The sequence below is a fragment of the Rhinopithecus roxellana genome, chromosome 2 (genome assembly GCF_007565055.1).
Source record: "Rhinopithecus roxellana isolate Shanxi Qingling chromosome 2, ASM756505v1, whole genome shotgun sequence".
NCBI classification, from domain to species: Eukaryota; Metazoa; Chordata; class Mammalia; order Primates; family Cercopithecidae; genus Rhinopithecus; species Rhinopithecus roxellana.
In genome coordinates, this window is record NC_044550.1 from 95,281,985 (window position 1) to 95,309,717 (window position 27,733).

At 44.6% G+C, this 27,733-nt stretch overlaps 1 protein-coding gene across 6 annotated transcripts in view; it reads right to left on the reverse strand.

Annotated features, from left to right (window-relative positions):
* Positions 1-1,430: 1,430 nt before the first annotated feature.
* Positions 1,431-27,733, reverse strand: part of TMEM192 (transmembrane protein 192) — a 52,868-nt gene continuing 26,565 nt past the window's right edge. Inside the window, exons 4-6 of one of the 6 annotated variants that reach the window (XM_030918102.1) lie at positions 25,578-25,680; positions 19,472-19,551; positions 1,431-1,700 (exon numbers count right to left, since the gene is read on the reverse strand). In XM_030918102.1, coding sequence (XP_030773962.1) covers positions 1,552-1,700; positions 19,472-19,551; positions 25,578-25,680 — 332 coding nt within the window. In that variant the 3' untranslated portion in view covers positions 1,431-1,551. Of the gene's footprint in view, positions 1,701-18,729; positions 19,552-25,577; positions 25,681-27,733 lie in introns of those variants that run through there. The other 5 variants (XM_030918068.1, XM_030918079.1, XM_030918074.1 and 2 more) reach the window with 5 other exon arrangements.

A 27,733-nucleotide genomic window follows, 5' to 3' on the forward strand; every position in this document is an offset into this window, starting at 1 on the left:
ATGAGTCATGAAAATACCATTTAACTTGAATTTTCCTGATGAATAATGAGGTGGGACATCTTTTCACATAGTTTGGACATTGTGTTTCATCTACAAACTGCATGTATTTATCCTTTGCTTATTTTTCTTTGCTTTGTTTTTTAAATCTTAAATTCAATTAATATTTGAATATGTATAAGAATCAAGTTTTGAAACTCAAAAGGTAGAAAAGGATAGTTTGAAAAACCTTGGCTCCTAGCCACCCAGTTCCCCATCCCAGAAGCAACCAAAGTTATCAAGTTTTCTAGTTTTAGAGACAGTCCATGCATATATAAAGAAAATGTACACATCTTTTCTTCTCTCTTTTTATGCAAATAGTAGCATGCTATCAGTTGGCACCTGGCTCTTTTTATTCAAAAATTATTTGGAAATTATTTCCTTCTCAGTAAAGAAAGCTGCCTCGGCCGGGCGCGGTGGCTCAAGCCTGTAATCCCAGCACTTTGGGAGGCCGAGACGGGCGGATCACGAGGTCAGGAGATCGAGACCATCCTGGCTAACACGGTGAAACCCCGTCTCTACTAAAAACTACAAAAAACTAGCCGGGCGACGTGGCGGCGCCTGTAGTCCCAGCTACTCGGGAGGCTGAGACAGGAGAATGGCGTGAACCCGGGAGGCGGAGCTTGCAGTGAGCTGAGATCCGGCCACAGCACTCCAGCCTGGGTGACAGAGCGAGACTCCGTCTCAAAAAAAAAAAAAAAAAAAAAAAAAAGAAAGCTGCCTCATTTTTTTTGATGGTGTTATTTAACCAATCTTCTACTGATGAAGACTGAATCTGTAGTTTCATTCTGGCTATAACAAATAATCATTGAATTAATGCTGTAGCATAGGTGGGACTATATTGCCAGGATAAATACCTGAAGTAGAGTCACAGGGTCAAAGGACATATGCATCTGTGATTCTTTTTTTTTTTATTTAATTTTTTAAACAACTGGTAATCAATTTATTAAAATAGTTGACTTAAGCATCTGCAATGGTGACTTCCACCTCAACTCCTGGCTCAATACTGATGGAAGTCATCTGCATAACAATCTCAGAAGGACTGTGCAAGTCAATGAGTCGCTTGTGGATTCTCATCTGGAAACGATCTCATGTCTTAGAACCTTCACCACAGGAGTTTTTTTTGTAGTGATTCTCAACGTCTTGGTATTCGAACTGGTCCTTTCACTTTGAGATTCTTTTTTTTTTTTTTTTTTTTGAGACGGAGTCTTGCTCTGTCGCCCAGGCTGGAGTGCAGTGGCCGGATCTCAGCTCACTGCAAGCTCCGCCTCCCGGGTTCACGCCATTCTCCTGCCTCAGCCTCCCGAGTAGCTGGGACTACAGGCTCCGCCACCTCGCCCGGCTAATTGTTTGTATTTTTAGTAGAGACGGGGTTTCACCGTGTTAGCCAGGATGGTCTCGATCTCCTGACCTTATGATCCACCCGTCTCGGCCTCCCAAAGTGCTGGGATTACAGGCTTGAGCCACCGCGCCCGGCCCACTTTGAGATTCTTTACCTTTGTGCTTCTGATCAAGTCAGCACACACCTTTTCCAGGGATTTTGTGTTGCGGCTCCTTAGAGTGATTCGAATTCAGTGAATTGCCACCTCCAGGGCTCCACGGGTGTTTTTCCGGTATCCTTAACAGCCACGGCTGCTGTGCGGCTTCCTGACCGACTCGTTCCTCTGCAAGAGCGAACAGCAGTGAGTCGGGAGCAGGAGCTTGCGGGTCAGCGATCCACAGCACCTACGAGCGCGTCTTCCTCAAAGAGCATTCTAACAGATATTTCGAAGTCTGCCCTGCCCTCCACAGAGGTTACCAACACGTCTCGGTAGGATACAGGAGAACGCTGGTTTCTCTACAGACTTGCTCACATCAAGTGTTAACGTTTTTCTTCTATCCGCTTTGCTAACTCAGTGTCAGTCACTGAGGAGTTCTCTTATTATAACGGAAGTTTATTATCTTTTCATAGAAACCATTCCTGTTTCCTTTACTGTTAACTGTTCATACACTTGGCCCTTTTGGAGGCAGTCATTCTTTTTCTTTTTTCTTTTTCTTTCTTTTTTTTTTGAGACAGTGTTTCGCTCTTGTTGCCCAGGCTGGAGTGCAATGGCACGATCTCGGCTCTCCGCAACCTCCGCCTCCCGGGTTCAAGCGATTCTCCTGCCTCGGCCTCCTGAGTAACTGGGATTACAGGCACGTGCCACCACGCCCGGCTAATTTTTGTATTTTTAATAGAGACGGGGTTTCAGCATGTTGGCCAGGCTGGTCTCTAACTCCTGACCTCGTGATTTGCCCGCCCCGGCCTCCCAAAGTGCTGGGATTACAGGCATGAGCCACTGTGCCTGGCTTCTTTTTCTTGTGATTTGTAGGATCTTTGGTGTTACAGAATTCTACCCTTGGTCTGTGACCCTTGTCTGGGTAAAAAAAAAATTTTTTTTTGAGATGGAGTCCCGCTCTGTCGCCCAGGCTGGAGTGCAGGGGCACAATCTTGACTCACTGCAACCTCCAAGATTCTCCTGCCTCAGCATCCTGAGTAGCTGGGATTACAGGCGCATGCCACCATGCCCAGCTAGTTTTTGTATTTTTAGTAGAGATGGAGTTTCACCATGTTGGCCAGGCTCATCTTGAACTCCTGACCTCAGGTGATCCACCCGCCTTGGCCTCCCAAAGTGCTGGGATTACAGGCCTGAGCCACCACCATGCTTGGCTTTTCTTTTCTTTTTTTCTTTTTTTGAGATAGGGTTTTGCTCTCTCACCCAGGCTAGAGTGCAGTAGCGCAACCACAGCTCATTGAATCCTCAGCCTCCCGAGCTCAAGTAAATCTTCCACCTGTGCCTCCTGAGTAGCTGGGACTACAGGCATGGGCCACCACACATGGCTAATTTTTTTCTATGTTTTTGTAGAAACAGGGTCTCACTATGTATTCCAGGCTGGTCTTGAATTCCCGGGCTCAAGTGATCCTTCCACCTCCACCTCTCAAAGTGCTGAGATTACAGGGTGTGAGCTACTGCACCTGGCCTTTATTTAAAAAAAATTTTTTTAGAGGTGGGGTCTTGCTATGTTGCCCAGGCTGGTCTTGAACTCCTGAGCTCAAGGGATCCTCTTGCCTTGGCCTCCCAAAGGGTTGGGATTATGGGCATGAACCACTGCACGTGGCCCTTTTTTTTTTTGAGAGAGAGTCTCACTGTTGCCAGGCTGGAATTCAGTGGTGCGATCTCAGCTCATTGCAACTTCCCACTTCTGGGTTCAAGTGATTCTCCTGCCTCAGCCTCCCAAGTAGCTGGGATTACAGGCACATGCCACCACGCCCAGCTAATTTTTGTATTTTTAGTAGAGACAGGGTTTCACCATGTTGGCCAGGCTGGTCTTGAATTCATGACCTTAGGTGATTCTCCCGCCTCGGCCTCCCAAAGTGCTGGGATTACAGGCATGAGCCACGGAGCACAGTGGGTTAAAATGGGCCCCATTTTTAACAATAAAATATTTGAATCAGCTGGGGTTTAGTAGATATGAATTATGAGGCAGGGATATAACATAAGTTCTTGATGCTTTCCCTCATTGTCTTCATAACATTTATCCTTTTCTTGGCAGTGCACCTGGGGCATGATGATATGGTTTGGATGTTGTCCCTGCCCAAATCTCATGTTGAAATATAATCCTCATGCCTGTAATCCCAGCAATTCAGGGGGCCGAGATGGGCGGATCGCCTGAGGTCAGGAGTTCAAGATCAGCCTGGCCAACATGGTGAAACCCCATCTCTACAAAAAATACAAAAATTAGCCGGGCATGGTGGCACATGCCTGTAATCCCAGCTACTGGGGAGGCTGAGGCAAGGGAATCGCTTGAACCTGGAAGGCAGAGGTTGCACTGAGCCAAGATCATGCCACTGCACTCCAGCCTGGGTGACACAGCGAGACTCTGTCTTAAAATATATGTAGATATAATCCCCAGTGGTGAATCTAGGGCCTGGTGGTGGGAGGTGTTTGGGTCATAGGGGTGGATCCTTCATGGCTTGGTGCTGTCTTCACAATAGTAACTCAGTTCTCACAAGGTCCGGTTTTTGTAAAGTGTGGCACCTTCCCCTATCTTGCTCCTGCTTTTGCCAAGTGACAGGCCTGCTCCCGCTTTGACTTTCACTGTGAGGAAAGGCCCCCTGAGGCCTCCCCAGAAGTGGAGTAGATGCCTGCATCATGCTTATACAGCCTGCAGAACCCATGAGCCAATTAAACCTCTTTTCTTTATAAATTAAAACAATAAATATTGAATGAGCTAACTTTTCTGCAGTGAATTGAAACAACATCTTTTGGCCAGGTGCGGTGGCTCATGCCTGTAATCCCAGCATTTTTGGAGGCTGAGGCAGGTGGATCACCTGAGGTGGGGAGTTTGAGATCAGCTTGACCAACATGGCGAAACCCCATCTCTACTGAAAATATAAAATGAGCCAGGTGTGGTAGCGTACACCTGTAATCCCAGCTACTTGGGAGGCTGAGGCAGGCGGATCTCCAGAGGTAGGGAGTTCGAGACCAGCCTGACCAACATGCAGAAACCCCGTCTCATTTTGTACTAAAAATACAAAATGAGCTGGGCGTGGTAGCTTGTACCTGTAATTCCAGCTAGTCGGGAGGCTGAGGCAGAAGAATTGCTTGAACCGGGGAGGCAGAGGTTGTGGTGAGCTGAGATCACACCACTGCACTCCTGCCAGGGCAACAAGAGCAAACTCCGTCTCCAAAAAAAAAAAAAAAAAAAAAAAAAAGACCAATAAAAGCACTTTTTTTTTTTTTGAGACAGAATCTCATTCTGTCGCCTAGGCTGGAGTGCAGTGGCACAATCTTGACTCACAGTAACCTCTCTGCCTCCCGGGTTCAAGTGATTCTCCTGCCTCAGCCTCCAGACTAGCTGGGACGACAGGCATGTGCTACCACGCCCGGCTCATTTTTGTATTTTTAATAGAGACGGGGTTTCACTATATTGGCCAGGCTGGTCTCAAACTCCTGACCTTGTGATCTGTCCACCTCAGCCTCCCAGTGCTGAGATTAGAGGCATGAGCCACCGTGACCGGACTGAAACATCTTTCATATACTAAATTCTCATATACAATTTGGTCTATTTCTAAATTTACTATTTTGTTTCATTGATCTAATTATTCATGTGCAGTAGCACAGTGTTTTAATTATTACGTTATTATAATACACTTAATACCTTGTAGTATTAATCCTCTTGTACATAGATTGAGAGAGAATTGCCATGTTTGTGACGTCAAGACTTTCTATCCAAGGACATAGCATACCATTTCAAGTCTTCTTTTTATTCTTCAGTGGTGTTTTAAAGTTTTCTTCAAAAAGATCTGGGTACTTCATCTTTTTTGTTATTATTGTAAATGGGGCCTTTTCTTCAATTGTGTCTCCTAACTGGTAGTTGCTTGTATTAAAGGAACTGATTTTTACCTATTAATTTCATACCCAGAACCTTACTGAATATTCTTGTTTATATATTTTTGTGATAGTTTTTCTTTTCTTTTTTTTGAGACAGAGTCTCGCTCTGTCGCCCAGGCTGGAGTGCAGTGGTGCGATCTCAGCTCACTGCAACCTCTGTCTCCCAGGTTCAAGCAATTCTCCTGCCTCAGCCTCCCAAGTAGCTGGGGATTACAGGTGCCTGCCAACACACCCAGCTAATTTTTGTATTTCTCATAGAGATGGGGTTTCACCATGTTGGCTAGGCTTGTCCTGAAATCCTGACCTCAAGTGATCCGCCCCACTCAGTCTCCCAAAATGCTAGGATTATAGGCGTGAACCACCGCGCCCGGCCTGTAATAGTTTTTCTACTTAGGTTCTTTGGAGTTAGCTGGGTAGTCAATCATTATTTGAAAAGAAAATGCAATCTATATAACTTCATATACTTTTTCTTATCTAAATGTTTTGTTGGATCTTCCAGAACAATAAGAAATAGCAATAATATGAGTGAATATTTTTATTTCTGATGTTAATGGGAACATGTCTACTGTTTCCTACTAACTTTATCGATTTATTTTATTTTAATATTATTTTTTAAAAGATAAAGAGATGGGGCCTCACTAAGTTGCCCAGGCTGGTCTCAAACTCCTTGGCTCAAGCAATCCTCATACCTCGTCCTCCCAAAGTGCTGGGATTATAGGCATGAGCCACCATGACTGGCCATCTGTTTTCTAATAGGTTACTTTTATCTTTTTTTTTTTTTTGAGAGCGGAGTCTCGCTGTGTCGCCCAGGCTGGAGTGCAGTGGCGCGATCTCGGCTCACTGCAGGCTCCGCCTCCCGGGTTCCCGCCATTCTCCCGCCTCAGCCTCCGAGTAGCTGGGACTACAGGCGCCCGCCACCGCGCCCGGCTAGTTTTTTGTATTTTTAGTAGAGACGGGGTTTCACCGTGTTAGCCAGGAGGGTCTCGATCTCCTGACCTCGTGATCCACCCGCCTCGGCCTCCCAAAGTGCTGGGATTACAGGCTTGAGCCACCGCGCCCGGCCGGTTACTTTTATCTTATTCATTTAAATTACAAATGTGGGCTGGGCACGGTGACTCATGCCTGTAATCTCAGCACTTTAACAGGAGTTCGAGACCAGCCCGGCCAACCTGGTGAAACTCTGTCTCTACTAAAAATACAAAAATTAGCCGGGCGTGGTGGCAGGCGCCTGTAGTCCCAGCTACTGGGGAGGCTGAGGCAGGAGAATTGCTTGAACCTGGGAGGCAGAGATCACAGTGAGCGGAGTTTGCGCCACTGTACTCCAGCCTGGGCGACAGAGCGAGAATCCGTCTCCAAAAAAAACACAAAATTTATTTTCAATAGAGACAGGGTCTTCATATGTTTCCCAGGCTGGTCTCCAACTCCGAGGCTCAAGCGATTCTCCAGCTGTGGCCTCCCAAAGTGCTGGGATTACAGATGTGAGCCACCATACCCGGCCCCAATTTGAAATTTCTATCTGAACATCTAGTTCCTCTATAATAACAGAAATGTCTTAAATATTTAATATGGGACTGGATTAATAGGAGCACAGCTCTAAAAGGTTAACAAATAGTCCTGAATATATTGTTATATGCAATCATCAATGGTACCTTTCCAATTGTATTTTAAACTGATTCTTTTTGGTATGTAAGAAAATCGTTGATCTTCATGTTTTATAGTTTGCCACCCTTGCTAATGGTTTTTCTTAAATTCTCTAGATGTCTAACGGTTAATTCTTAAATTTTCTAGATATTAATATATAACCATCCCATGCACAGATTAATCCTGCTCCTTTATCCAACTGTACTGATGAGCACTTTTCGACAACAGTAAATAGCAGTGATTATGAAAAGATCAGTCTTATCTCTTTTATTTCTGCTATTTTGTTATTTTTTAGTATATCCTAAACTTTTTTTTTTTTTTTTTTTGAGACGGAGTCTCGCTCTGTCACCCAGGCTGGAGTGCAGTGGCTGGATCTTGGCTCACTGCAAGCTCCGCCTCCCAGGTTCACACATTCTCCTGCCTCAGCCTCCTGAGTAGCTGGGACTACAGGCGCCTGCCACCTCGCCCGGCTAGTTTTTTTTGTATTTTTAGTGGAGACGGGGTTTCACCGTGTTAGCCAGGATGGTCTCGATCTCCTGACCTCGTGATCCGCCCGTCTCGGCCTCCCAAAGTGCTGGGATTACAGGCTTGAGCCACCGCGCCCGGCCGAGATAAACTTTTAAACAAGACCTTAAAAAATAATCTTTAGGCCGGGCACGGTGGCTCAAGCCTGTAATCCCAGCACTTTGGGAGGCCGAGACGGGCGGATCACGAGGTCAGGAGATCAAGACCATCCTGGCTAACACGTTGAAACCCCGTCTCTACTAAAAAAACTACAAAAAACTAGCCGGGCGAGGTAGCGGCGCCTGTAGTCCCAGCTACCCGGGAGGCTGAGGCAGGAGAATGGCGTGAACCCGGGAGGCGGAGCTTGCAGTGAGCTGAGATCCGGCCACAGCACTCCAGCCCGGGTGACAGAGCAAGACTCCGTCTCAAAAAAAAAAAAAAAAAAAAAAAAAAAATAATCTTTAGTTCAGGACATCATAAACAGAAAGTGAAAACAGAGCCCAGGTTACAGCTAGATTACAGGAACAGGCTTTGAGCATGTGTGAGCATAGTTTTTCTACTACAATTCCAGTAGTGAAATCACTGAAGTTAGTGACATTAATTCATCAACAGATATTGAGTGCTTACTTTGTGCCAGACACTGTTCTATGTATGAAGGATACAGTAGTAAGCAAAAGATAGAACTTACATTCTATCAGGAGACAGAGACAAAGTAAGCAAGTAAGTTACATGTAGTATTTTCCCCTTATCTGCAGGGGAAACATTGCAAGACCTCAGGTGGATGCCTGGAGCCACAGATAGTACTAAACCCTACGTAGACTATATTTTTTCCTATCCACATGTAACTATGATAAAGTTAAATTTATAAATTAGGCACAGAGAGTAACAACATCAATAACAAAATAAAACAATTACAACAAAATACTATAATAAAAGTTATGTGTGGTGTTGTGGTGCACATCTATAATCCCAGCTACTCAGCAGGCTGACAGAAGTGGGGGGATTTTTTTTTTTTTTTTGAGACGGATTCTCACTCTGTCACTTAGGCTGGAGTACAGTTGTGCGATCTTGGCTCACTGCAACCTCCACCTCCCAGGTTCAAGCGATTCTCCTGCCTCAGCCTCCTGAATAGCTGGGATTACAGACATGTGCCACCATGCCTGGCTAATTTTTGTATTTTTAGTAGAGATGGGGTTTCATCATGTTGGCCAGGCTGGTCTCCCAACTCCTGACCTCAAGTGATCCACCCGTCTCGAACTCTCAAAGTGCTGGTATTACAGGCATGAGCCAAAAGTGACATTGGAACAAAGACTTGAAAAAGATATATGGCAGTTGATCATTCCAGGCAGAGGGAACAGCAAGCACAAAGGTCCTCAGGTGAGAATGTGCTTGGCAATCCAAAAGTCACAGTGTGACTGACACAGGGTGTACAAAAGAACACTAGGAGAGAGGAGGTGGGGTGGGGTGGGAAGTAGAGATTTTCTAGGTCTCTGAAGGCCACTGTCCAGGCTTTGGGGCTTTTACTGAGTGAAAAAGGAAACCATCAGGGTAGTATGTTTTAGAAGGATATTGTTGGCTGCTGTGTTAAGCATAGATTTTTTTTTTTTTTTTTGTATGTGCATGGGGCTGGGGGTTCAGAGTGGAGCGGTGGTAAGAAGCAGAAAGACCACTTAAAAGACTATTATAGGCTGGGTGCGGTGGCTCACTTTGGGAGGCCAAAGCGGGCGGATCATGAGGTCAGGAGATCCAGACCAGCCTAGTCAGCATGGTGAAACCTCATCTCTACTAAAAATAAAAAAAGCAGGCCTGTAATCCCAGATACGCAAGGAGGCTGAGGAAGGAGAATCGCTTGAACGTGGGCAGTGAAGGTTGTAATGAGCCAAGATTGCAGCACTGCACTCCAGCCTGTGTGATAGGAGTGAGACTCCATCTCAAGAAAAAAGAAAAAGGAAAAGAAAAAGAAAAACACTATTATAATAGGGCCGGGCACAGTGACTCCTGCCTGTAATTGCAGCACTTTGGGAGGCCAAGGCGGGCGGATCACCTGAGGTCCAGAGTTCAAGACCAGCCTGGTTAACATGGTGAAACTCCCTTTCTACTAAAAATACAAAAAATCAGCTGGGTGTGGTGGTACGCGCCTATAATTCCAGCTGCTCCGGAGGCTGAGGCGGGAGAATCACTTGAACCTGGGAGGCGGAGGTTGCAGTGAGCCCAGATCGTGCCACTGCACTGCAGCCTGGGCAACAGAGCAAGACTCCGTCTCAAAAAAAAAAAAAAAAAAAAAACCAACCCCAAAAGACTATTATAATAGTCCAGGTGAAGATGATCGTGGCTGAGGAAGTAGCATTGGGGGTGCCAAGAATTGCTTGGACTCTGGGTATGTTTTAAAGGAAAAGCCAGCAGGATTTGCAGGATTGATGGATTGTCTACAGGGCTTGAGGGAAAGAGGAGTTGCCATTACAGAAGTGGAAGAGACTGTGGCAGATGGCTCAGCTGGGGACAATGTTCTGTTTCAGGTGTTTTTTTATATACCCAAGTAGTGATCTAGAAGAGGCAGTTGGATACATGTGTCTGGAGTTCAGGGACAAAGGCCTGGCTGAAGATTCACATTTGGAAATTATCAGCTCATAAATTCTATCAAAGTCATGAGATTGTGTGAGACACCAAAAGCGTGAACGCTGATGGAGAAGCCAAGAGGCCCAGGGGTTGAGTCCTGGAGAATACCAATGAAAAGGAACTTGCAAAGCAGATAAAAGAAGAAGCTAGTGAGGTAGAAGAAAACCAGGAGAATGTAGTGTCCTGGAAGCCAAGCTGAAATAAAGAGTCAAGGAAGAAGTGATCAACTGTGGGGAAAAGAGAGATCAGGTTGTTACTGTGTCTGTGTAGAAAAGGAAGACATAAGAAACTCCATTTTGATCTGTACTAAGAAAAATTGTTTCTGCTTTGAGATGCTGTTAACCTGTAACTTTAGCCCCAACCCTGTGCTCACAGAAACATGTGCTGTATTGAATCAAAGTTTAACGGATTTAGGGCTGTGCAGGAGGTGCCTTGTTAACAATATGTTTGCAGGCAGTATGCTTGGTAAAAGTCATCGCCCTTCTCCATTCTCGATTAACCAGGGACACAATGCACTGCGGAAAGCCGCAGGGACCTCTGCCCAAGAAAGCCTGGGTATTGTCCAAGGTTTCCTCCCACTGACCCTGAGATACGGCCTCGTGGGAAAGGAAAGGCCTTACCGTCCCCCAGCCCGACACCCATAAAGGGTCTGTGCTGAGGAGGACTAGTGAAAGAGGGAGGCCTCTTTGCAGTTGAGATAAGAGAAAGGCTTCTGTCTCCTGCTCATCCCTGGGAATGGAATGTCTCCGTGTAAAGCAGACCATTCCCATTCGTTCTATTCTGAGATAGGAGAAAACCGCCCTGTGGCTGGAGGCGAGATATGCTGGCAGCAGTACTGCTCTGCTACTCTTTGCTACACTGAGATGTTTGTGTAAGGAGAAACATAAATCTAGCCTACCTGCACATCCGGACACAGTACCTTGTCTTGAACTTATGATACACATTCCTTTGCTCACATGTTTCCCTGCTGACCTTCTCCCCATCTGTTGCCCTGCTACACTCCCCTCGCCAAGATAGTAAAAATAATGATCAATAAATACTGAGGGAACTCAGAGACCGGCGCCGGTGCAGGTCCTCGCATGCTGGATGTGCCAGTCCCCTGGGCCCACTGTTCTTTCTTTATACTTTGTCTCTGTGTCTTATTTATTTTCTCAGTCTCTCGTCCCACCTGATGAGAAATACCCACAGGTGTGGAGGGGCAGGCCCCATTCAATCAACTGAGCCAAGTGTTGCTGATAAGTTAAAAGAGGAGACCTATGCATTCATCTCCAACTTAAGCAATGTGGAAGGAAGTTATTGGTGACCTTGCCAAGAACAGTTTCAGTAGAGTAGTAGAGTGAACAGTGAGACTGGATAGAGAGGAGGGGAGAAGAATTAGAGATAGACTTCCCTGGTTTACGAATGAAACAATATTCCTTAGGAAACCTAGGGAATGTTTTCAAATCTTAAATTTGTGATTGTCACATATTCAAAGTTTGATTGTTCAAGAACTCAAGAGCTTACTAGGTGTGAGTTTTGTATTCAAGATTTATAAAAGCATCTCAGTTCAGACTGAGATCACTAAAATCTCTGAAACGTACAGACATGTTAAAGGGCATGTCTTTCTAGCCTTTTCTGTAAAAAGAACAGGAAAAGGAGAATATAAAATTCATTTGCCATTGACTTTCTGAATGGTTACAGCATAAAAGATAATTTTTTTTCCCATGAGCCTTATCATACCATACATCTCAGCCACATTAACAGAAGGTCGCATTTAGAGAAGAACAACTGAATTTATCAAACCCAATAGTTGGTTTATTTGTCTATGGTGTTAACTCCTCCTTCCACTCCCCACCACCAACCACCACCATTAAAATGTAGATACCATGAAAACAGGCATCCTTTCTGTCCTATTGACCCCTGAATTCACAGCACCTGGAATACTTTCTGGCACACAGTCAGCTCTCATATGTTAAGTGTTAAATAAAATTAAACTAAATGCATGTGTATGGAGACACTTTTGGTTGTCACGAGATTCCAAGAGCATCCTAGTAACCAGGATGCTGTTAAACAGCCTACAATGCACAGGAGAGACACCCCTCCCCCAACAAAGAATTGTTCAACCCAAAATGTCAGCAGGACTGGGGTTGAAAAACCTTGTCTTAGAGAAATTTGGGGAAAAATAAGAAAAGAGAAAGGATTAACTTGACTCAAATAAGACTTTTGTTTGAATCCCGGGAAGAAGAAAGAGGGCCTATGGCAGAAGCCTGGATATACTAAAATTCACTCAAGCCACTGGTAGCTCTCCCATGACAAGAAGATATGCAATCCCAGCCAGGTGCTGTGCCTCACGCCTGCAAACCCAGCACTTTGGGAGGCAGAGGCAGATGGATCACGAGGTCAGGAATTCGAGACCAGCCTGGCCAACACAGTGAAACCCTGTCTCTACTAAAAATACAAAAATTGGCCGGGCGCGGTGGCTCAAGCCTGTAATCCCAGCACTTTGGGAGGCCGAGACGGGCGGATCACAAGGTCAGGAGATCGAGACCATCCTGGCTAATACGGTGAAACCCCGTCTCTACTAAAGAATACAAAAAACTAGCCGGGCGACGAGGTGGGCGCCTGTAGTCCCAGCTACTTGGGAGGCGGAGGCAGGAGAATGGCGTGAACCTGGGAGGCGCAGCTTGCAGTGAGCTGAGATCCGGCCACCGCACTCCAGCCTGGGCGACAGAGCCAGACTCCGTCTCACAAAAAAAAAAAAAATTAGCCAGGTATGGTGATAGGCACCTGTAATCCCAGCTACTTGGGAGACTGAGGCATGAGAATTGCTTGAACCTGGTAGGCAGAGGTTGCAGTGAGCTGAGAGCGTGCCACTGCACAGCCTGGGGGATAGAACAAGACTCTGTCTCCAAAAAATTAAAAAAATATATATATCCAATATGGCTCTGGTTATTCATTAGTGTAAAATTTTCACCAGTGCTGGGGGAGGAAGAATCCAGGCTGCAGTGTTTAAACAGTAAATGACAAAAGAACCCAAAACAACAAACTAGGATGTATTTCTAACAAACATTGGGACTATCTTCAACATGTAAAGGAAGATTTTATATCTGTATATATATATATATATATATATATATATATATATATAGTGGTTTTTTTTTTTTTTTGAGACATAGTCTCCCTCTGCACATCTAGGCTGGAGTGTAGTGGTGCGATCTTGGCTCACTGCAACCTCTGCCTCCCAGGTTTGAGTGATTCTCCTGATTCAGCCTCCTGAGTAGCTGCACTACAGGAACCTGCCACCACGCCCAGCTAATTTTTATTTTAATTTTATTTATTTATTTATTTATTTTGAGATGGAGTCTCACTCTGTCACCTAGGCTGGAGTGCAGTGGTGCAGTCTTGGCTCCCTGCAAACCTCTGCCTCTCGGGTTCAAGTAATTCTCCTGCCTCAGCCTCTGAGTAGCTGGGATTACAGGTGTGCATCACCACACCCAGCTAATTTTTGTATTTTTAGTAGAGACGGGGTTTCTCGATGTTGGTCAGGCTGGTCTCAAACTCCTGACCTTGTGATCTGCCCGCCTTGGCCTCCCAAAGTGCTAGGATTATAGGCGTGAACCACTGCGCCCAGCCTTAATTTTATATTTTTAGTAGAAACAAAGTTTCACCGGTTGGCCAGGCTGGTCTCAAACTCCTGACCTCAAGTGATCCACCTGCCTCAGCCTCCCAAAGTGCTGGGATTACAGGTGTGAGCCACCACGCCCAGCCAGAAGATTCTATTTGTAAAGAAAAAGAATATCCCAGGACAATAATAAGCAAAGGACTTGAATATACATGTCATAAAAGATTTATAAAAGACCAAATAACTTGGAAAAAATGTTTAACGCTTCATTAGTATCCACAGAAACGCAATTTGAGACAATGACATAGTCATCAGATGGGTCAAGGTTTAAAAAAGATAACACCCACTATTAGTAAGAGTATGGAGACCAGGTGAGCTGGCTCATGCCTAAAATCCCAGCATTTTGGGAGGCCAAAGCAGGTAGATCACCTGAAGTCAGGAGTTCAAGATCAGCTGGCCAACATGGTGAATCCCTGTCTCTACTAGAAATACAATTTTTTTTTTTTTTTTTTTTTTTTTGAGATGGAGTCTCGCTCTGCTCTGTCACCAGGCTGGAGTGCAGTGGCACCATCTCAGCTCACTGCAATCTCCACCTCCCAGGCTCAAGTGATTCTCCTGCCTTAGCCTCCCGAGTAGCTGGGATTACAGGCGCCCTGCACCACACCTGGCTGATATTTGTATTTTTAGTAGAGATGGGGTTTCACAATCTTCGCCAGGTTGGTCTCGAACTCCTGACCTCATGATCCACCCACCTCAGCCTCCCAAAGTGCTGGGATTACAGGTGTAAGCCACCACACCCAGCCCAAATTTTTAGTATTTTCGTACTAAAAAATAGTGGCACGCGTCTGTAGTCCTAGCTACTTGGGAGGCCGAGGCAGGAAAATTGCTTGAACCCAGTAGGAGGAGGTTGCAGTGAGCCCGGATCACACCGCTGCACTCCAGCCTGAGAGACAGAGTGAGACTAAAAAAAAAAAAAAAAAGTGTACATTGGTATAATCCCTTGGTAGTGAGATTTCAAATAACTGTTTTGCTTTTTATTTTTCCATATTGCCATTTTAAAAAATGAGCTTTTAACTTTATAGTAAGTCATGATACTGTTGTCATTTGGAATACATACACATACACATATACCTCTATCTATCTATCTACCTACCTACCTACCTACCTACCTATACACATATATACTTACAATAAAAGGTTTACTATACCTTCCCTAGTTCAGGGCCACATCTTTCTGCCACACATATTTCCTCCATATTGAACTATGATCTGATCCTCCTGAAATTAAAACTGACGTTGTTACTTCCTTGCTTGAAATACCTCAGAGGATCCCATTATCAACAAGACAAAGTGTGGTCTTCCAGCATAGTGTCAAGGCCATCCAAGCTCTGACCCTGTCTACCTCTTCACCCAGGTCCGCCTCACATTTTTGGTTCCAGCTACACACAGTGATTGTGATCTTTTGTAGCTATTTGCCTTCCTACTTTACTCATTGCTTTGTCTGGCATACTTAAAACCCTCTACCCTTTTGCCCTCAGGGTACGCCCTGAAGTGGAGCTCCTACAGCATGTTGGGCCTACTGTCATTACTGCACTTAGCACAGAGTCTGGAAATCTATTCCTTGCTCTCTTTAGAATGTAAGCTGCCCACCAGAGTCTTTAATTTTTGTATTCTTAGTGCTAGCACAATTACCAGCCTGGTGAATAGAACAGTTAACATTTAAATTGTTTTGTTCATTTTTCTGTTTTGTTACTTTTTTTTTTTTTTTTTTTGAGATGGAGTCTAGCTGTTGCCCAGGCTGGAATGCAGTGGCGCAATTTCAGCTCACTGCAACCTCTGCCTCCTGTGTTCAAGCGATTCTCCTGCCTCAGCCTCCTGAGTAGCTGGGATTACAGACACGTGCCACCATGCCCGGCTTATTTTGTATTTTTAGTAAAGATGATATGTTTACCATGTTGGCCAGGCTGGTCTTGAGCTCCTAACCTCAGGTGATCCACTCGCCTCAGCCTCCCAAAGTGCTGGGATTACGGGCGTGAGCCACCGCGCCGGCTGTTTTGCTACTTCTGATACTTAGTTTCATTTTCATTTACTGTTTGAAATGTTCATTATTGCATTCAGAAAAATGTTGATGATTATACAACAAACATGTAGTCCCAGCTACTTGGGAGGCTGAGACAGGAGAACAGTGTGGACCCAGGAGGCGGAGCTTGCAGTGAGCCAAGATCGCGCCACTGCACTCCAGCCTGGGTGACACAGCGAGACTCCGTCTCAAAAAAATAAAAATAAAAATAAATAAGATGGCCGGGCGCGGTGGCTCAAGCCTGTAATCCCAGCACTTTGGGAGGCCAAGACCATCCTGACTAACACGGTGAAACCCCATCTCTACTAAAAATACAAAAACTTGGCCGGGCATGGGGGCGGTTACCTGTAGTCCCAGCTACTTGGGAGACTAAGGCAGGAGAATGACTTGAACCCGGGAGGCGGAGCTTGTGGTGAGCCGAGATCGCGCCACTGCACTCCAACCTGGGAGACAGCGAGACTCTGTCTCAAAAAAAAAAAAAAAAAGAAATTAAAAACTCTTTATAGCTATTATTTCTGAGCAGTGAGACCAAAGTGGGAAATTGCTTTTCAACAATTTCTTCTAGGCCTGAAATAGTCCTGCAAATAATCAAGATATAAATGGGTTACACATATTCCCCAATACTCATTAGTTTCTTTGCAAACGAGTACCGATTAGTTTTTAGTAAAGCATATTGTATTTGTTACCTTTTCTTAGATGTCAGAAGCCAGGGCAATATTGCCAAATAAGAATCTTTTCCTAAATCATTTTAGTAACTTCTACTCTTGAAATGAGTAGAAGTTCCCATTACATGGGAACATGGGCACCCTAACTTTTTAACTACACTGTTCCTTGTAAACAAAGTTCATCCCATAAATCTCAGAAACTGACTACAGATGCAAATTAAATTTTAAAAATAAATAAGAGTTAATCATCTACCACTGGTGTTCCCCTTTGAAATGAAAAACAACTGAAGGCAAAGTTTATAGGCTCTTCCAGAACAGCGAAACAGATTTCTAGAGAAGGCAATGGCTTTGAGATACACTTATCAAAAAGAAAGAAAGGCTGCGGACAGTGGCTCACACCTGTAATCCCAACACTTTGGGAGGTCAAGGAGGGCAGATCACAAGGTCAGGAGTTTGAGACCAGCCTGGTCAGCATGGTGAAACCCCGTCTGTACTAAAAATACAAAAATTAGCCAAGCATGGTGGCATGTGCCTCTAATCCCAGCTACTCAGGAGGCTGAGGTAGGAGAATTTCTTAACCCCGGGAGGCAGAGGTTGCAGTGAGCCAAGATCATGCAACTGTGCTCCAGCCTGGCGACACAGCAAGACTCTGTCTCAAAAAAAAAAAAAAAAAAAGAAAGAAAGAAAGGAAGGAAGGCACCATTGCACTCCAGCCTGTGCAACAGGGTGAGACTCTGTCTCAAAAACAACAACAACAACAAAAAAACCCAAAAAAATAAAAAAAAAAGAAAGGGAGAAAGGCAATTTTAAAAATACATTTTAGCTTTAGTTTGTGAATGTTGTGTGCAGGTGACAAACAATTTTTTTTTTTTTTCTGAGAGACAGTGTCTCACTGTTGCCCAGGCTGGTCTCAAACTCCTGGCCTCGAGTGATCCTCCTGCCTCAGTCTCCTGAGTAGCTAAGATTACAGGCATGAGCAATCATCTTTATCTTAGTAGAAAACTTTTAGAATGCCCCAGCAATGGCTGTATCTAAAATAAACAGGTATTTGCCCTCCATAAATCAAATAGATGTAGCCAAATCAATATATCCCTTGCCTATACAATTATATCGAACACATCCCTATATAGTTACATATCAAATATTGAATATTCAGCTAATGATCAAAAAAGATGAACACAGTCACAAATATCCCCTTCCTTCATATTCAGCCTTCAACCAAAAGTCTTTCTAAGGCAGCATATAACAGAGCTAATAACAAATTGACGAATTAAAGGGGCATACTAGGAAAAATGGAGAAATAATGCCATTTGCTCTGAAAAATACTTCATTTTTATCTTGAGAATTAGATATGTTTAATATCTGCATATAACTTAATACGCATTTTATCCATTAAATTTTTTAAGTATAACCTAAGGCTTTAAAAGGTATCTTTTTTTTTATAGTAATTCAAAATTACAGAAGATGCCCTTCCTATAATTGAAGTTATTGATCAATTGAAGGTATAACCAGACTGAAATATACAGCAGCTTCTTGAAGAATGGCAAAAATAAAGTGAAAGTTCTAAATTCTTCTCTGAATTTTTCAGCTATTGCTAATGGAAGGTGCTGCCAATATAATAGGCAACACAGGTTTGTCTAACACTGGTCCAAGTAATCAATCATCGTATCTTATTTATTTATTTATTTATTTATTTATTTTTATTTTTTTTGAGGCGGAGTCTCGCTCTGTCGCCCGGACTGGAGTGCAGTGGCCGGTTCTCAGCTCACTGCAAGCTCCGCCTCCCGGGTTTACGCCATTCTCCTGCCTCAGCCTCCCGAGGAGCTGGGACTACAGGCGCCCGCCACCTCACCCGGCTAGTTTTTGTATTTTTTTTAGTAGAGACGGGGTTTCACCGTGTTAGCCAGGATGGTCTCGATCTCCTGACTTCGTGATCCGCCCGTCTCGGCCTCCCAAAGTGCTGGGATTACAGGCTTGAGCCACCGCGCCCGGCCATCTTATTTATTTTTATTTTTATTTTTTTGAGACGGAGTCTCGTTGTGTCACCCAGGCTGGAGTGCAGTGGCGCGATCTTGGCTCACTGCAAGCTCCGCCTCCTGGGTCCACACTGTTCTCCTGTCTCAGCCTCCCAAGTAGCTGGGACTACAGGTGCCCACCACCATGCCCGGCTAATTTTTTTGTATTTTCAGTAGAGATGGGGTTTCACCGTGTTAGCCAGGATGGTCTTGATCTCCTGACCTCGTGATCTGCCACACCCGGCCCTTATTTCTTAAGAAAAGAAAACTGTAGGAGTTTGCATAGTATATCATCTGGTGAGACCTCAGTCCCATGGTGAGAAAATTCTCTATAAAAGCTACATGGCCCGTGATGTCATCCAACACCACATAAGCATATAAAATACATGATAAGGCTCTCCAGGAAAAAACATTCACAAGAAATAATGACTTCTTTCATCAGCTTAAAAGTGGGAAGAACTTATTTGATTAAAACCCTCTTTAAAATTGATTGTCTTGTTAGACTTCCCCTATCCATAATGAAATCATTACAGGGTTCTAATGTCAGGTGGAAAAGTGTTGACTATGGAGTTGTTTAGCCTCTGATTCTAGGATAAACCAAACAGTTAAATAATTTCCAAAAGTACAAAACAGACATTCCCCTCAAGTTACCCAGGCTTCTACAGGTACTTTTCAAGTGACCTACAAGCCCTATATTTTAAACAGCCACAGAAGTCAGAACCAAATTCAGGTTTCCAGCAAACACTGTAAACTACAGTTCCCTGTGGCAGCCTGTCAGGTGGTCAGGCAGTCTGAACGACTCTGGGTTCCTCTGCAATTGCTGTCATGACCGCGAGCCTCTCACGTTCTACTTGGCTGACCATCCAGGTCTGAGGAAGTGAGAGCCAACAACCGCTTACTCAGCAGCGCATTGTGTCGCTTCAGGTATTCAATGGTGTCTCCTTGCTTTTCAACAATTTCTTCTAGGCCTGAAATAGTCCTGCAAATAATCAAGATATAAATGGGTTACACATATTCCCCAATACTCATTAGTTTCTTTGCAAACGAGTGCCGATTAGTTTTTAGTAAAGCATACTGTATTTGTTACCTTTTCTTAGATGTCAGAAGCCAGGGCAATATTGCCAAATAAGAATCTTTTCCTAAATCATTTTAGTAACTTCTACTCTTGAAATAAATTTAAAATGTTATAAACTTTCACAACTCTACGTTTTAAAAAAGGCCATTATTGCTTTATTTAAGAAAGATCCTAATTTGTTAGAGTAACATAATTGAGTATAAGTGATCAACTTAAATGGCATTTAAAGATAAGTAAAGGCAAAATTCATTCAATAATCAAATGATGATTAAAATAGACAACTCTGACCATGAGAAACAATTTTTTAAATGTATGGCATTTGTTTCTTTTTGCATTTCTCCTTTTTTCTCCCATACCACAAAAATGTATCTTTTTGCACTTGACACAAATAAAAATACTATATAAGTATATAAAACAAACAAACAAAAAATCTAACTCCTCCCTACACTACTGCCCCAACCCACTTTGGTCTCACTGCTCAGAAATAATAGCTATAAAGAGTTTTTAATTTCTTTTTTTTTTTTTTTAAGACAGAGTCTCGCTGTCTCTCAGGTTGGAGTGCAGTGGCGCGATCTCGGCTCACCACAAGCTCCGCCTCCCGGGTTCAAGTCATTCTCCTGCCTTAGTCTCCCAAGTAGCTGGGACTACAGGTAACCGCCCCCATGCCCGGCCAAGTTTTTGTATTTTTAGTAGAGATGGGGTTTCACCATGTTAGTCAGGATGGTCTCGATCTCCTGACCTCGTGATCAACCCACCTCGGCCTCCCAAAGATTACAGGCGTGAGCCACCGTGCCCGGCGAGTGTTTTTAATTTCCTTCCACTAATTTAAGATATTAGTACTAGGAATAGTGATGATGATAATGATAATGACAATAATATGCCAGATAAATTTTAATGTTGACTAAAAATTGCCTATTCAAGAAATAGCAACCTCTGCCTCCCAGGTTCAAGCAATTCTCGTGCCTCAGCCTCCCAAGTGGCTGAAACTATAGGCACGCATCACCACACCTTGCTAATTTTTCTATTTTTGATAGAGACGGGGTTTCACCATTTTGGCCAGGCCTGCTTGCATGTTTAAACTTTTAAATCTGAAAAGAGTCTTGGTCTGTTGCCCAGGCTGGAGTGCAGTGGTGCAATCTCTGCCCCGGGTTCAAACCATTCTCCTGCCTCAGCCTCCCGAGTAGCTAGGATTACAGGCGCATGCCACCATGCTGGCTAATTTCTGTATTTTTAGTAGAAATGGGGTTTCGTCATGTTGGCCAGGCTGGTTTCGAACTCTTGATGTCAGGTGATTCGCCCGCCTTGGCCTCCCAAAGTGCCAGGATTACAGGCGTGAGCCACTGCGCCTATCCAGTATTATCTTCTGAGCCCCAACAGTAGGAAAACAGCTTCTCTCCTCCTTTCCTTACTCCTCATAAGTAAATAAATGCAAGAATCTTCACCAAAAGATCTTTAGTCATACAAAATTGAAGTGTCAGATACTTTATAAATATAATTTATTTACAGGGCTATGCTTATATAAATTGCTTTAACGGTCATTAGAGTATTATATGGGCTGAGATTTTAGTACTATTTCCCTGTGAGGACTTAAGTTTTTTTTTTTTTTTTTTTTTTTTGAGACAGAGTCTCGCTCTGTCACCCAGGCTGGAGTGCAGTGGCCGGAACTCAGCTCACTGCAAGCTCCGCCTCCCAGGTTTAGGCCATTCTCCTGCCTCAGCCTCCCGAGTAGCTGGGACTATAGGCGCCCGCCACCTCACCCGTCCAGTTTTTTGTATTTTTTTAGTAGAGACGGGGTTTCACTGTGTTAGCCAGGATGGTCTCAATCTCCTGACCTCGTGATCCGCCTGTCTCGGCCTCCCAAAGTGCTGGAATTACAGACTTGAGCCACCACGCCCGGCCCAAGTTAAGTTTAAAAAAAAAAAAAAAATTGGCTGGGCATGGTGGCTCATGCCTATAATCCCAGCACTTTGGGAGGCCAAGGTGGGTGGATCACTTGAGGTCAGGAGTTTGAGACCAGCCTGGCCAACATGGTGAAACCTTGTCACTACTAAAAATACAAAAATTAGCTGGGTGTGGTGGCATGCATGTAGTTCAAGCTACTGGAGAGGGTGACGCAGCAGAATCCCTTGAACCCAGGAGGTCAAGGCTGCAGTGAGCAAAATCACGGCAGTGCACTCTAGCCTGGGCGACAGAGCTCTTGCCCTGTCTTAAAAAAAAGGCAGTCCGCAGTGGCTCACACCTGTAATCCCAGCACTTTGGGAGGCCTAGGCAGACAGATCACTGGAGGTCAGGAGTTCAAGACCAGCCCAGCCAACATGGTGTCCCTATTAAAAATACAAAAATTAGCTGGACGTGGTGGCGGGCACTTGTAGTCCCAATTACTCAGGAGGCTGAGGCTGGAGAATCGCTTGAACCTGGGAGGCAGAGGTTGCAGTGAGCCGGGATCGTGCCATTGCACTCCCTGGGCAACAGAGTGAGACTCCTGTCAAAAAAAAAAAAGAAAGAAAGAAAAAGAAAGAAAAAAAGAACCACAGACATGACGCAGATAAAGAAGAAAAGAGGTCTGAAGTCTGAGCTTTGGGCACACCAATCTTTAGGAGTCTGGAAGGAGAAGGGGAGCCATTGAGAGGCAAACACAAGGACCAAGAGTCAGTTCACTCTGGATTGGGCAAAGTAGGAGGCCATCGGAGGGACTGCAGGGGAAGATGGGAGTATGGTGACCAGTAAGGAGACTCTTGCACATCCAGGTGAGAGATGTTAGTGGCAGTGGAGGTAGAGAGCAGTGGTTGGATTATTATTTTATTTTATTTATTTATTTATTTATTTAGAGACAGAGTCTCACTCTGTCACCCAGGCTGGAGTGCAGTGGTGCGATTTATTTATTTATTTAGAGACAGAGTCTCACTCTGTCACCCAGGCTGGAGTGCAGTGGTGCGATCTTGGCTCACCTCAACCTCTGCCTCCCGGGTTCAAGTGATTCTTCTGTTTCAGCCTCCCAAGTAGCTGAGATTACAGGTGTGAGCCACTGCACCAGGCCAGATTATTATTTTAGAGACAGACCCAACAGGACTTGCTGATGGCTTATCTGGGTGGAGGTGGGGTGAAGGAAACAGGAGTCAAGGATGATGCCAGCTTTCTGGCCTGAGCAACCTGTTGAATAGCGATGCTACTTCCCAAGATGGGGTGGGGAGAAGGTTGAATTTGAGTTGGGAGAGCGCTCTGTGTTGGACACGTTAAGTTTGCAGACGTCCAACTGGAGATGCTGATGGCTAATGAGAAAGTCAGATACACAAATCTGGACCACAGGGGAAATACACAATTGGAGATAGATGTTTAGGAGTCAGCAGCATATTTATGGGATCTATTTTGTTGTTGTTGTTTATATCCATTTAATACTCATACAGAGTTTAAAAAAAAAAAAAAAAGGCCGGGCGCGGTGGCTCAAGCCTGTAATCCCAGCACTTTGGGAGGCCGAGACGGGTGGATCACGAGGTCAGGAGATCGAGACCATCCTGGCTAACACGGTGAAACCCCGTCTCTACTAAAATATACAAAAAACTAGCCGGGCGAGGTGGCGGGCGCCTATAGTCCCAGCTACTCGGGAGGCTGAGGCAGGAGAATGGCATGAACCTGGGAGGCGGAGCTTGCAGTGAGCTGAGATCCGGCCACTGCGCTCCAGCTGGGCGACAGAGCGAGACTCCGTCTCAAAAAAAAAAAAAAAAAAAAAAGGTTCACAATGAAAAACAACAATCCCCTCCCTCGCCCCTAATGATCTACCACCTCTGAGTTTCAGGTCCAAAGGATAGCCACTTTCAACTCTTTGTAACTCTTTCTTCTATATTTATCTCTGTATTTCTAAATAATGAGATTATACAATTTCTTGATTTTTCTTTTTTTTTTTTTTTTTTTTTTTTTTTTGAGACGGAGTCTCGCTCTGTCGCCCAGGCTGGAGTACAGTGGCCGGATCTCAGCTCACTGCAAGCTCCGCCTCCCAGGTTGACGCCATTCTCCTGCCTCAGCCTCCCGAGTAGCTGGGACTACAGGCGCCCGCCATCTTGCCCGGCTAGTTTTTTGTATTTTTTAGTAGAGACGGGGTTTCACTGTGTTAGCCAGGATGGTCTCGATCTCCTGACCTCGTGATCCGCCCGTCTCGGCCTCCCAAAGTGCTGGGATTACAGGCTTGAGCCACCGCGCCCGGCCAATTTCTTGATTTTTCCATGTTTGCTATTTATCTGCAGACTTCCTATATAAGAAATTAGAATTTAGCTCTCTTACTTTCCCCAAATCCATATACATATAAATTTAATGTCTTCTTTCTTGTAGTCTCTTAATCCAGTAAGCAATATTCTAATTTTGGGTTAAATCAATATTCAGAATCTACGATATCACTATGTAGATATTAGCCACAGTTAAATATGTAACAGTTGGCTAAATATTAGCTAGAGTTAAGCCATGTAAATCAGCCTTCTGATTTACCTAGAATTAATAATCACCTCGTTTTTTGTTTATATAGTTTTGTTTTTTGAGTCAGGGTCTCACTCTGTCACCCAGGCTGGAGTGCAGTGGCTCTCTGCAGCCTCAATCTCCTGGGCTCAATCAATCCTCTCAACTCAGCCTCTTGAGTAGCTGGAACCACAGGTGCCTGCCACCACACTTGGCTAATTTTTTGTACTTTTGCAGAGACAGGGTTTTGGCATGTTGCCCAGGCTGGTCTTGAACTCCAGGGCTTCAGTGATCCACCCATCTTGACCTCCCAAAGTGCTTGAGATCACAGGCGTGAGCCACCACATGGGCCTGTATAGTTTTTTACATCTACTTTAGCCCCAAGATCTCCAACAGATGTGAATGATATTTTAATTACCATGGAAGTCACTTAGGGAGAGACCGTATAGAAACAAGGGAGGGCAGACCGGACCGGCTGTTCGGGAGGCTAAAGTGCGAGGATTGCTTGAGCCCAGGAGTTTGAGGCCAGCCTGGGCAACACAGAGAGACTCCATCCCTTAAAAAGAAAGAAACAGGCCAGGTGAGGTGGCTCATGCCTGTAATCCCAGCACTTTGAGAAGCCGAGGCTGGCGGATCACCTGAGGTCAGGAGTTCAAGACCAGCCTGACTAACATGGAGAAACCCCATCTCTACTAAAAATACAAAATTAGCCAGGCGTGGTGGCGCATGCCTGTAATCCCATCTACTGGGGAGGCTGAGGCAGGATAATCGCTTGAAACTGGGAGGTGGAGGTTGCAGTGAGCCAAGATCATGCCATTGCACACCAGCCTGGGCAACAAGAGCAAAACTCTATCTCAAAAATAAAAAAAAAAAGAAAAGAAAAAAAACAAAGACACCTATAAAAAAAGGTGCTTCGGCCGGGCACAGTGGCTCACACCTGTATTCCCAGCACTTTGGGAGGCCAAGGCGGGCAGATCACGAGGTCAGGAGATCGAGACCATCCTGGCTAACATGGTGAAATCCCGTCTCTACTAAAAATACAAAAAAATTAGCCAGGCGCGGTGGCGGGTGCCTGTAGTCCCAGCTACTTGGGAGGCTGAGGCAGGAGAATGGCGTGAACCTGGGAGGCGCAGCTTGCAGTGAGCCGAGATTGCACCACTGCACTCCAGCCTGGGTGACAGAGCGAGATTCTGTCTCAAAAAAAAAAAAAAAAAAAAGGTGCTTCAAGGAGGTTAATGACGTCAAAAGCTCTTTAGAGGTTAAGTAGGTTGGCTAAGTGGTTAATCTTACTTTTGCATCAAATATATGGTCTGTTTAATACATTTATATATCCTGATTTAGACTTGATTTCATACAGCTGAAAGGAAATAAACAAATCAAACAAATGTAAAAGTACAAATACACAATCACAAATTCCAAGCATCAGAATGGTTTCTAGCTTTCTAGGGGAAAAATCTCAATTATTTTATTTCTTACCTACATCTTACCTGAATCCAGTCTCCGAGGTAATATTGCTGGGGTAAGCATATATTTTTTCTTCCTCAAGTATATCAGGCTCTGGTTTAGCTTTATTAAATCTCTGGATTTTCACTAAAATAATAAAGTCATTATTAGATCGAATTCTGAAAAACAAGTCTAGTTTCATTTTTTCAAATTATGCTAATTTGCTGTTCTTATTAATGTCCTTGAATATTTCAAAGTCTACTATGTGCCAGGCCTGTTCTAAGCCCTGTGAATACAGGGATTACATTAGTATTGAAAATAGCAATAATAGCTGACATTTATTGTGCACTTAGAACACACAAGGCACAGTTTAAATGTTTTACATGGATGCCCTCATTCAGTTCTCATAACCACCTGCATGAAGTGGATGCACTTATTACCCCCCAGTGAAGCCCAGAGAAGTTGAGCAACCAGTCAGCCATCTAATTCAGAAATCATGACTTCCTCTGGTCCAGGGGAAAACAGAGATAATAAGCCTACATTCTAAGACAGTATGGAAAGTACCTTCAACAGAAGCTTGTGCAAGAGGCTTGCACAAGGAGTTGTCAAGCTGCTTTTTGGCCTGGAAAGCAGTGCCTAACTCAAGAGGAGATATTAGAGAGGGGAAAGAGGATAGAGCTTGAGCCCATCTTGAGAGAAACACAGGAATTAATCACACAGACTAGGAGAATAAAGAAGGGTGCTTCAGGTGCAGGAGGAGTCTGAACAAATGCTATGGTCTTGAGAACCTACACGTATGTATGGGTGTGAGGGTGTATGGACAAGGGGTGAGGTTGGGAAGATGGGCAGAGAATGCATCAGGAGTGGCTGGTGTGTCATGCAAGGCATTTACATTTTTTTTTTTGTTTTTTTTTTTGAGACAGAGTCTTGCTCTGTCACCCAACCTTGGCTCACTGCAACCTCTGTCTCTGCCTCCTAGGTTCAAGCAATTCTCCCACCTCAGCCTCCCAACTGGGATTACAGGTGTGCACCACCACACCCAGCTAATTTTTTTGTATTTTCAGTAGAGATGGTGTTTCACCATGTTGGCCAGGCTGGTCTCAAATTCCTGGGCTCAAGTGATCCGCCCGCCTTGGCCTCCCAAAGTGCTGGGACTCCAGGTGTGAGTCACCAGGCCCGGACTAAGGCATTTAGATTTTATCCTCAGAGCAACCGGCAGTCACTGAAAGGATCTCACCATCATTCCTGAAGAGCAGGCTATGTAGAGGCCATTAGAGGAGAACCTTTCAGGCCCGGCACGGTGGCTCATGTCTGGAATCCCAGTACTTTGGGAGGCCGAGGCAGGTAGATGACCTGACCTCCGGAGTTTGAGACCAGCCCGGCAAACATGGTGAGATGCCGTCTTTATTAAAAATATAAAAATTAGCTGGGCATGGTGGTAGGCGCCTATAATCCTAGCCACTCAGGAGGCTGAGGCAGGAGAATCTCTTAAACCCAGGAGGTGGAGGTTGCAGTGAGCTGAGATTGCACCATTGCACTCCAGCCTGCGTGACGAGAGTGAAACTCCGTCTCAAAAAGAAAAAAAAAAAAAAAAAGAAAATGCTTTTTATGCCACATGAAAACTTCAGATTTTTTTTCCTTCAGCTGTTAGAAAACTCTGAGCAGGGAAGCTGTTAACAATCACAGTTAAGTATGAACAAGATCACGTTGGCAGGAATAAGAAATATGAATCAGTGGACAGAGGGAAAGAGACCTGTTATGTGTCTACTGGATACAGCCATGCAAGAGATGATGAGTACCTACCTAACCAAGGCAATGGCAGGGACCAAAGAAAAGAGACAGAGCTGAAAGACAGGTAGACTGAGTAAGACTGATGACTGACGATCCCCAATCCTATCCAGTTCTTGGGGAGTGAGGTAGAAGAAGGTAGATGACTCCTACATTTCTAGGATTCTGATTTATCAAGTGGATGCAGGCTGGTATTATTAACTGAGCTAGAAGAGGAGGGTTAGGATGGAGGGAATTTTTTTTTTTTTTTTTTGAGACGGAGTCTCGCTCTGTCACCCAGGGTGGAGTGCAGTGGCCGGATCTCAGCTCACTGCAAGCTCCGCCTCCCGGGTTTACACCATTCTCCTGCCTCAGCCTCCCGAGTAGCTGGGACTACAGGTGCCCGCCACCTCGCCCGGCTAGTTTTTTGTAT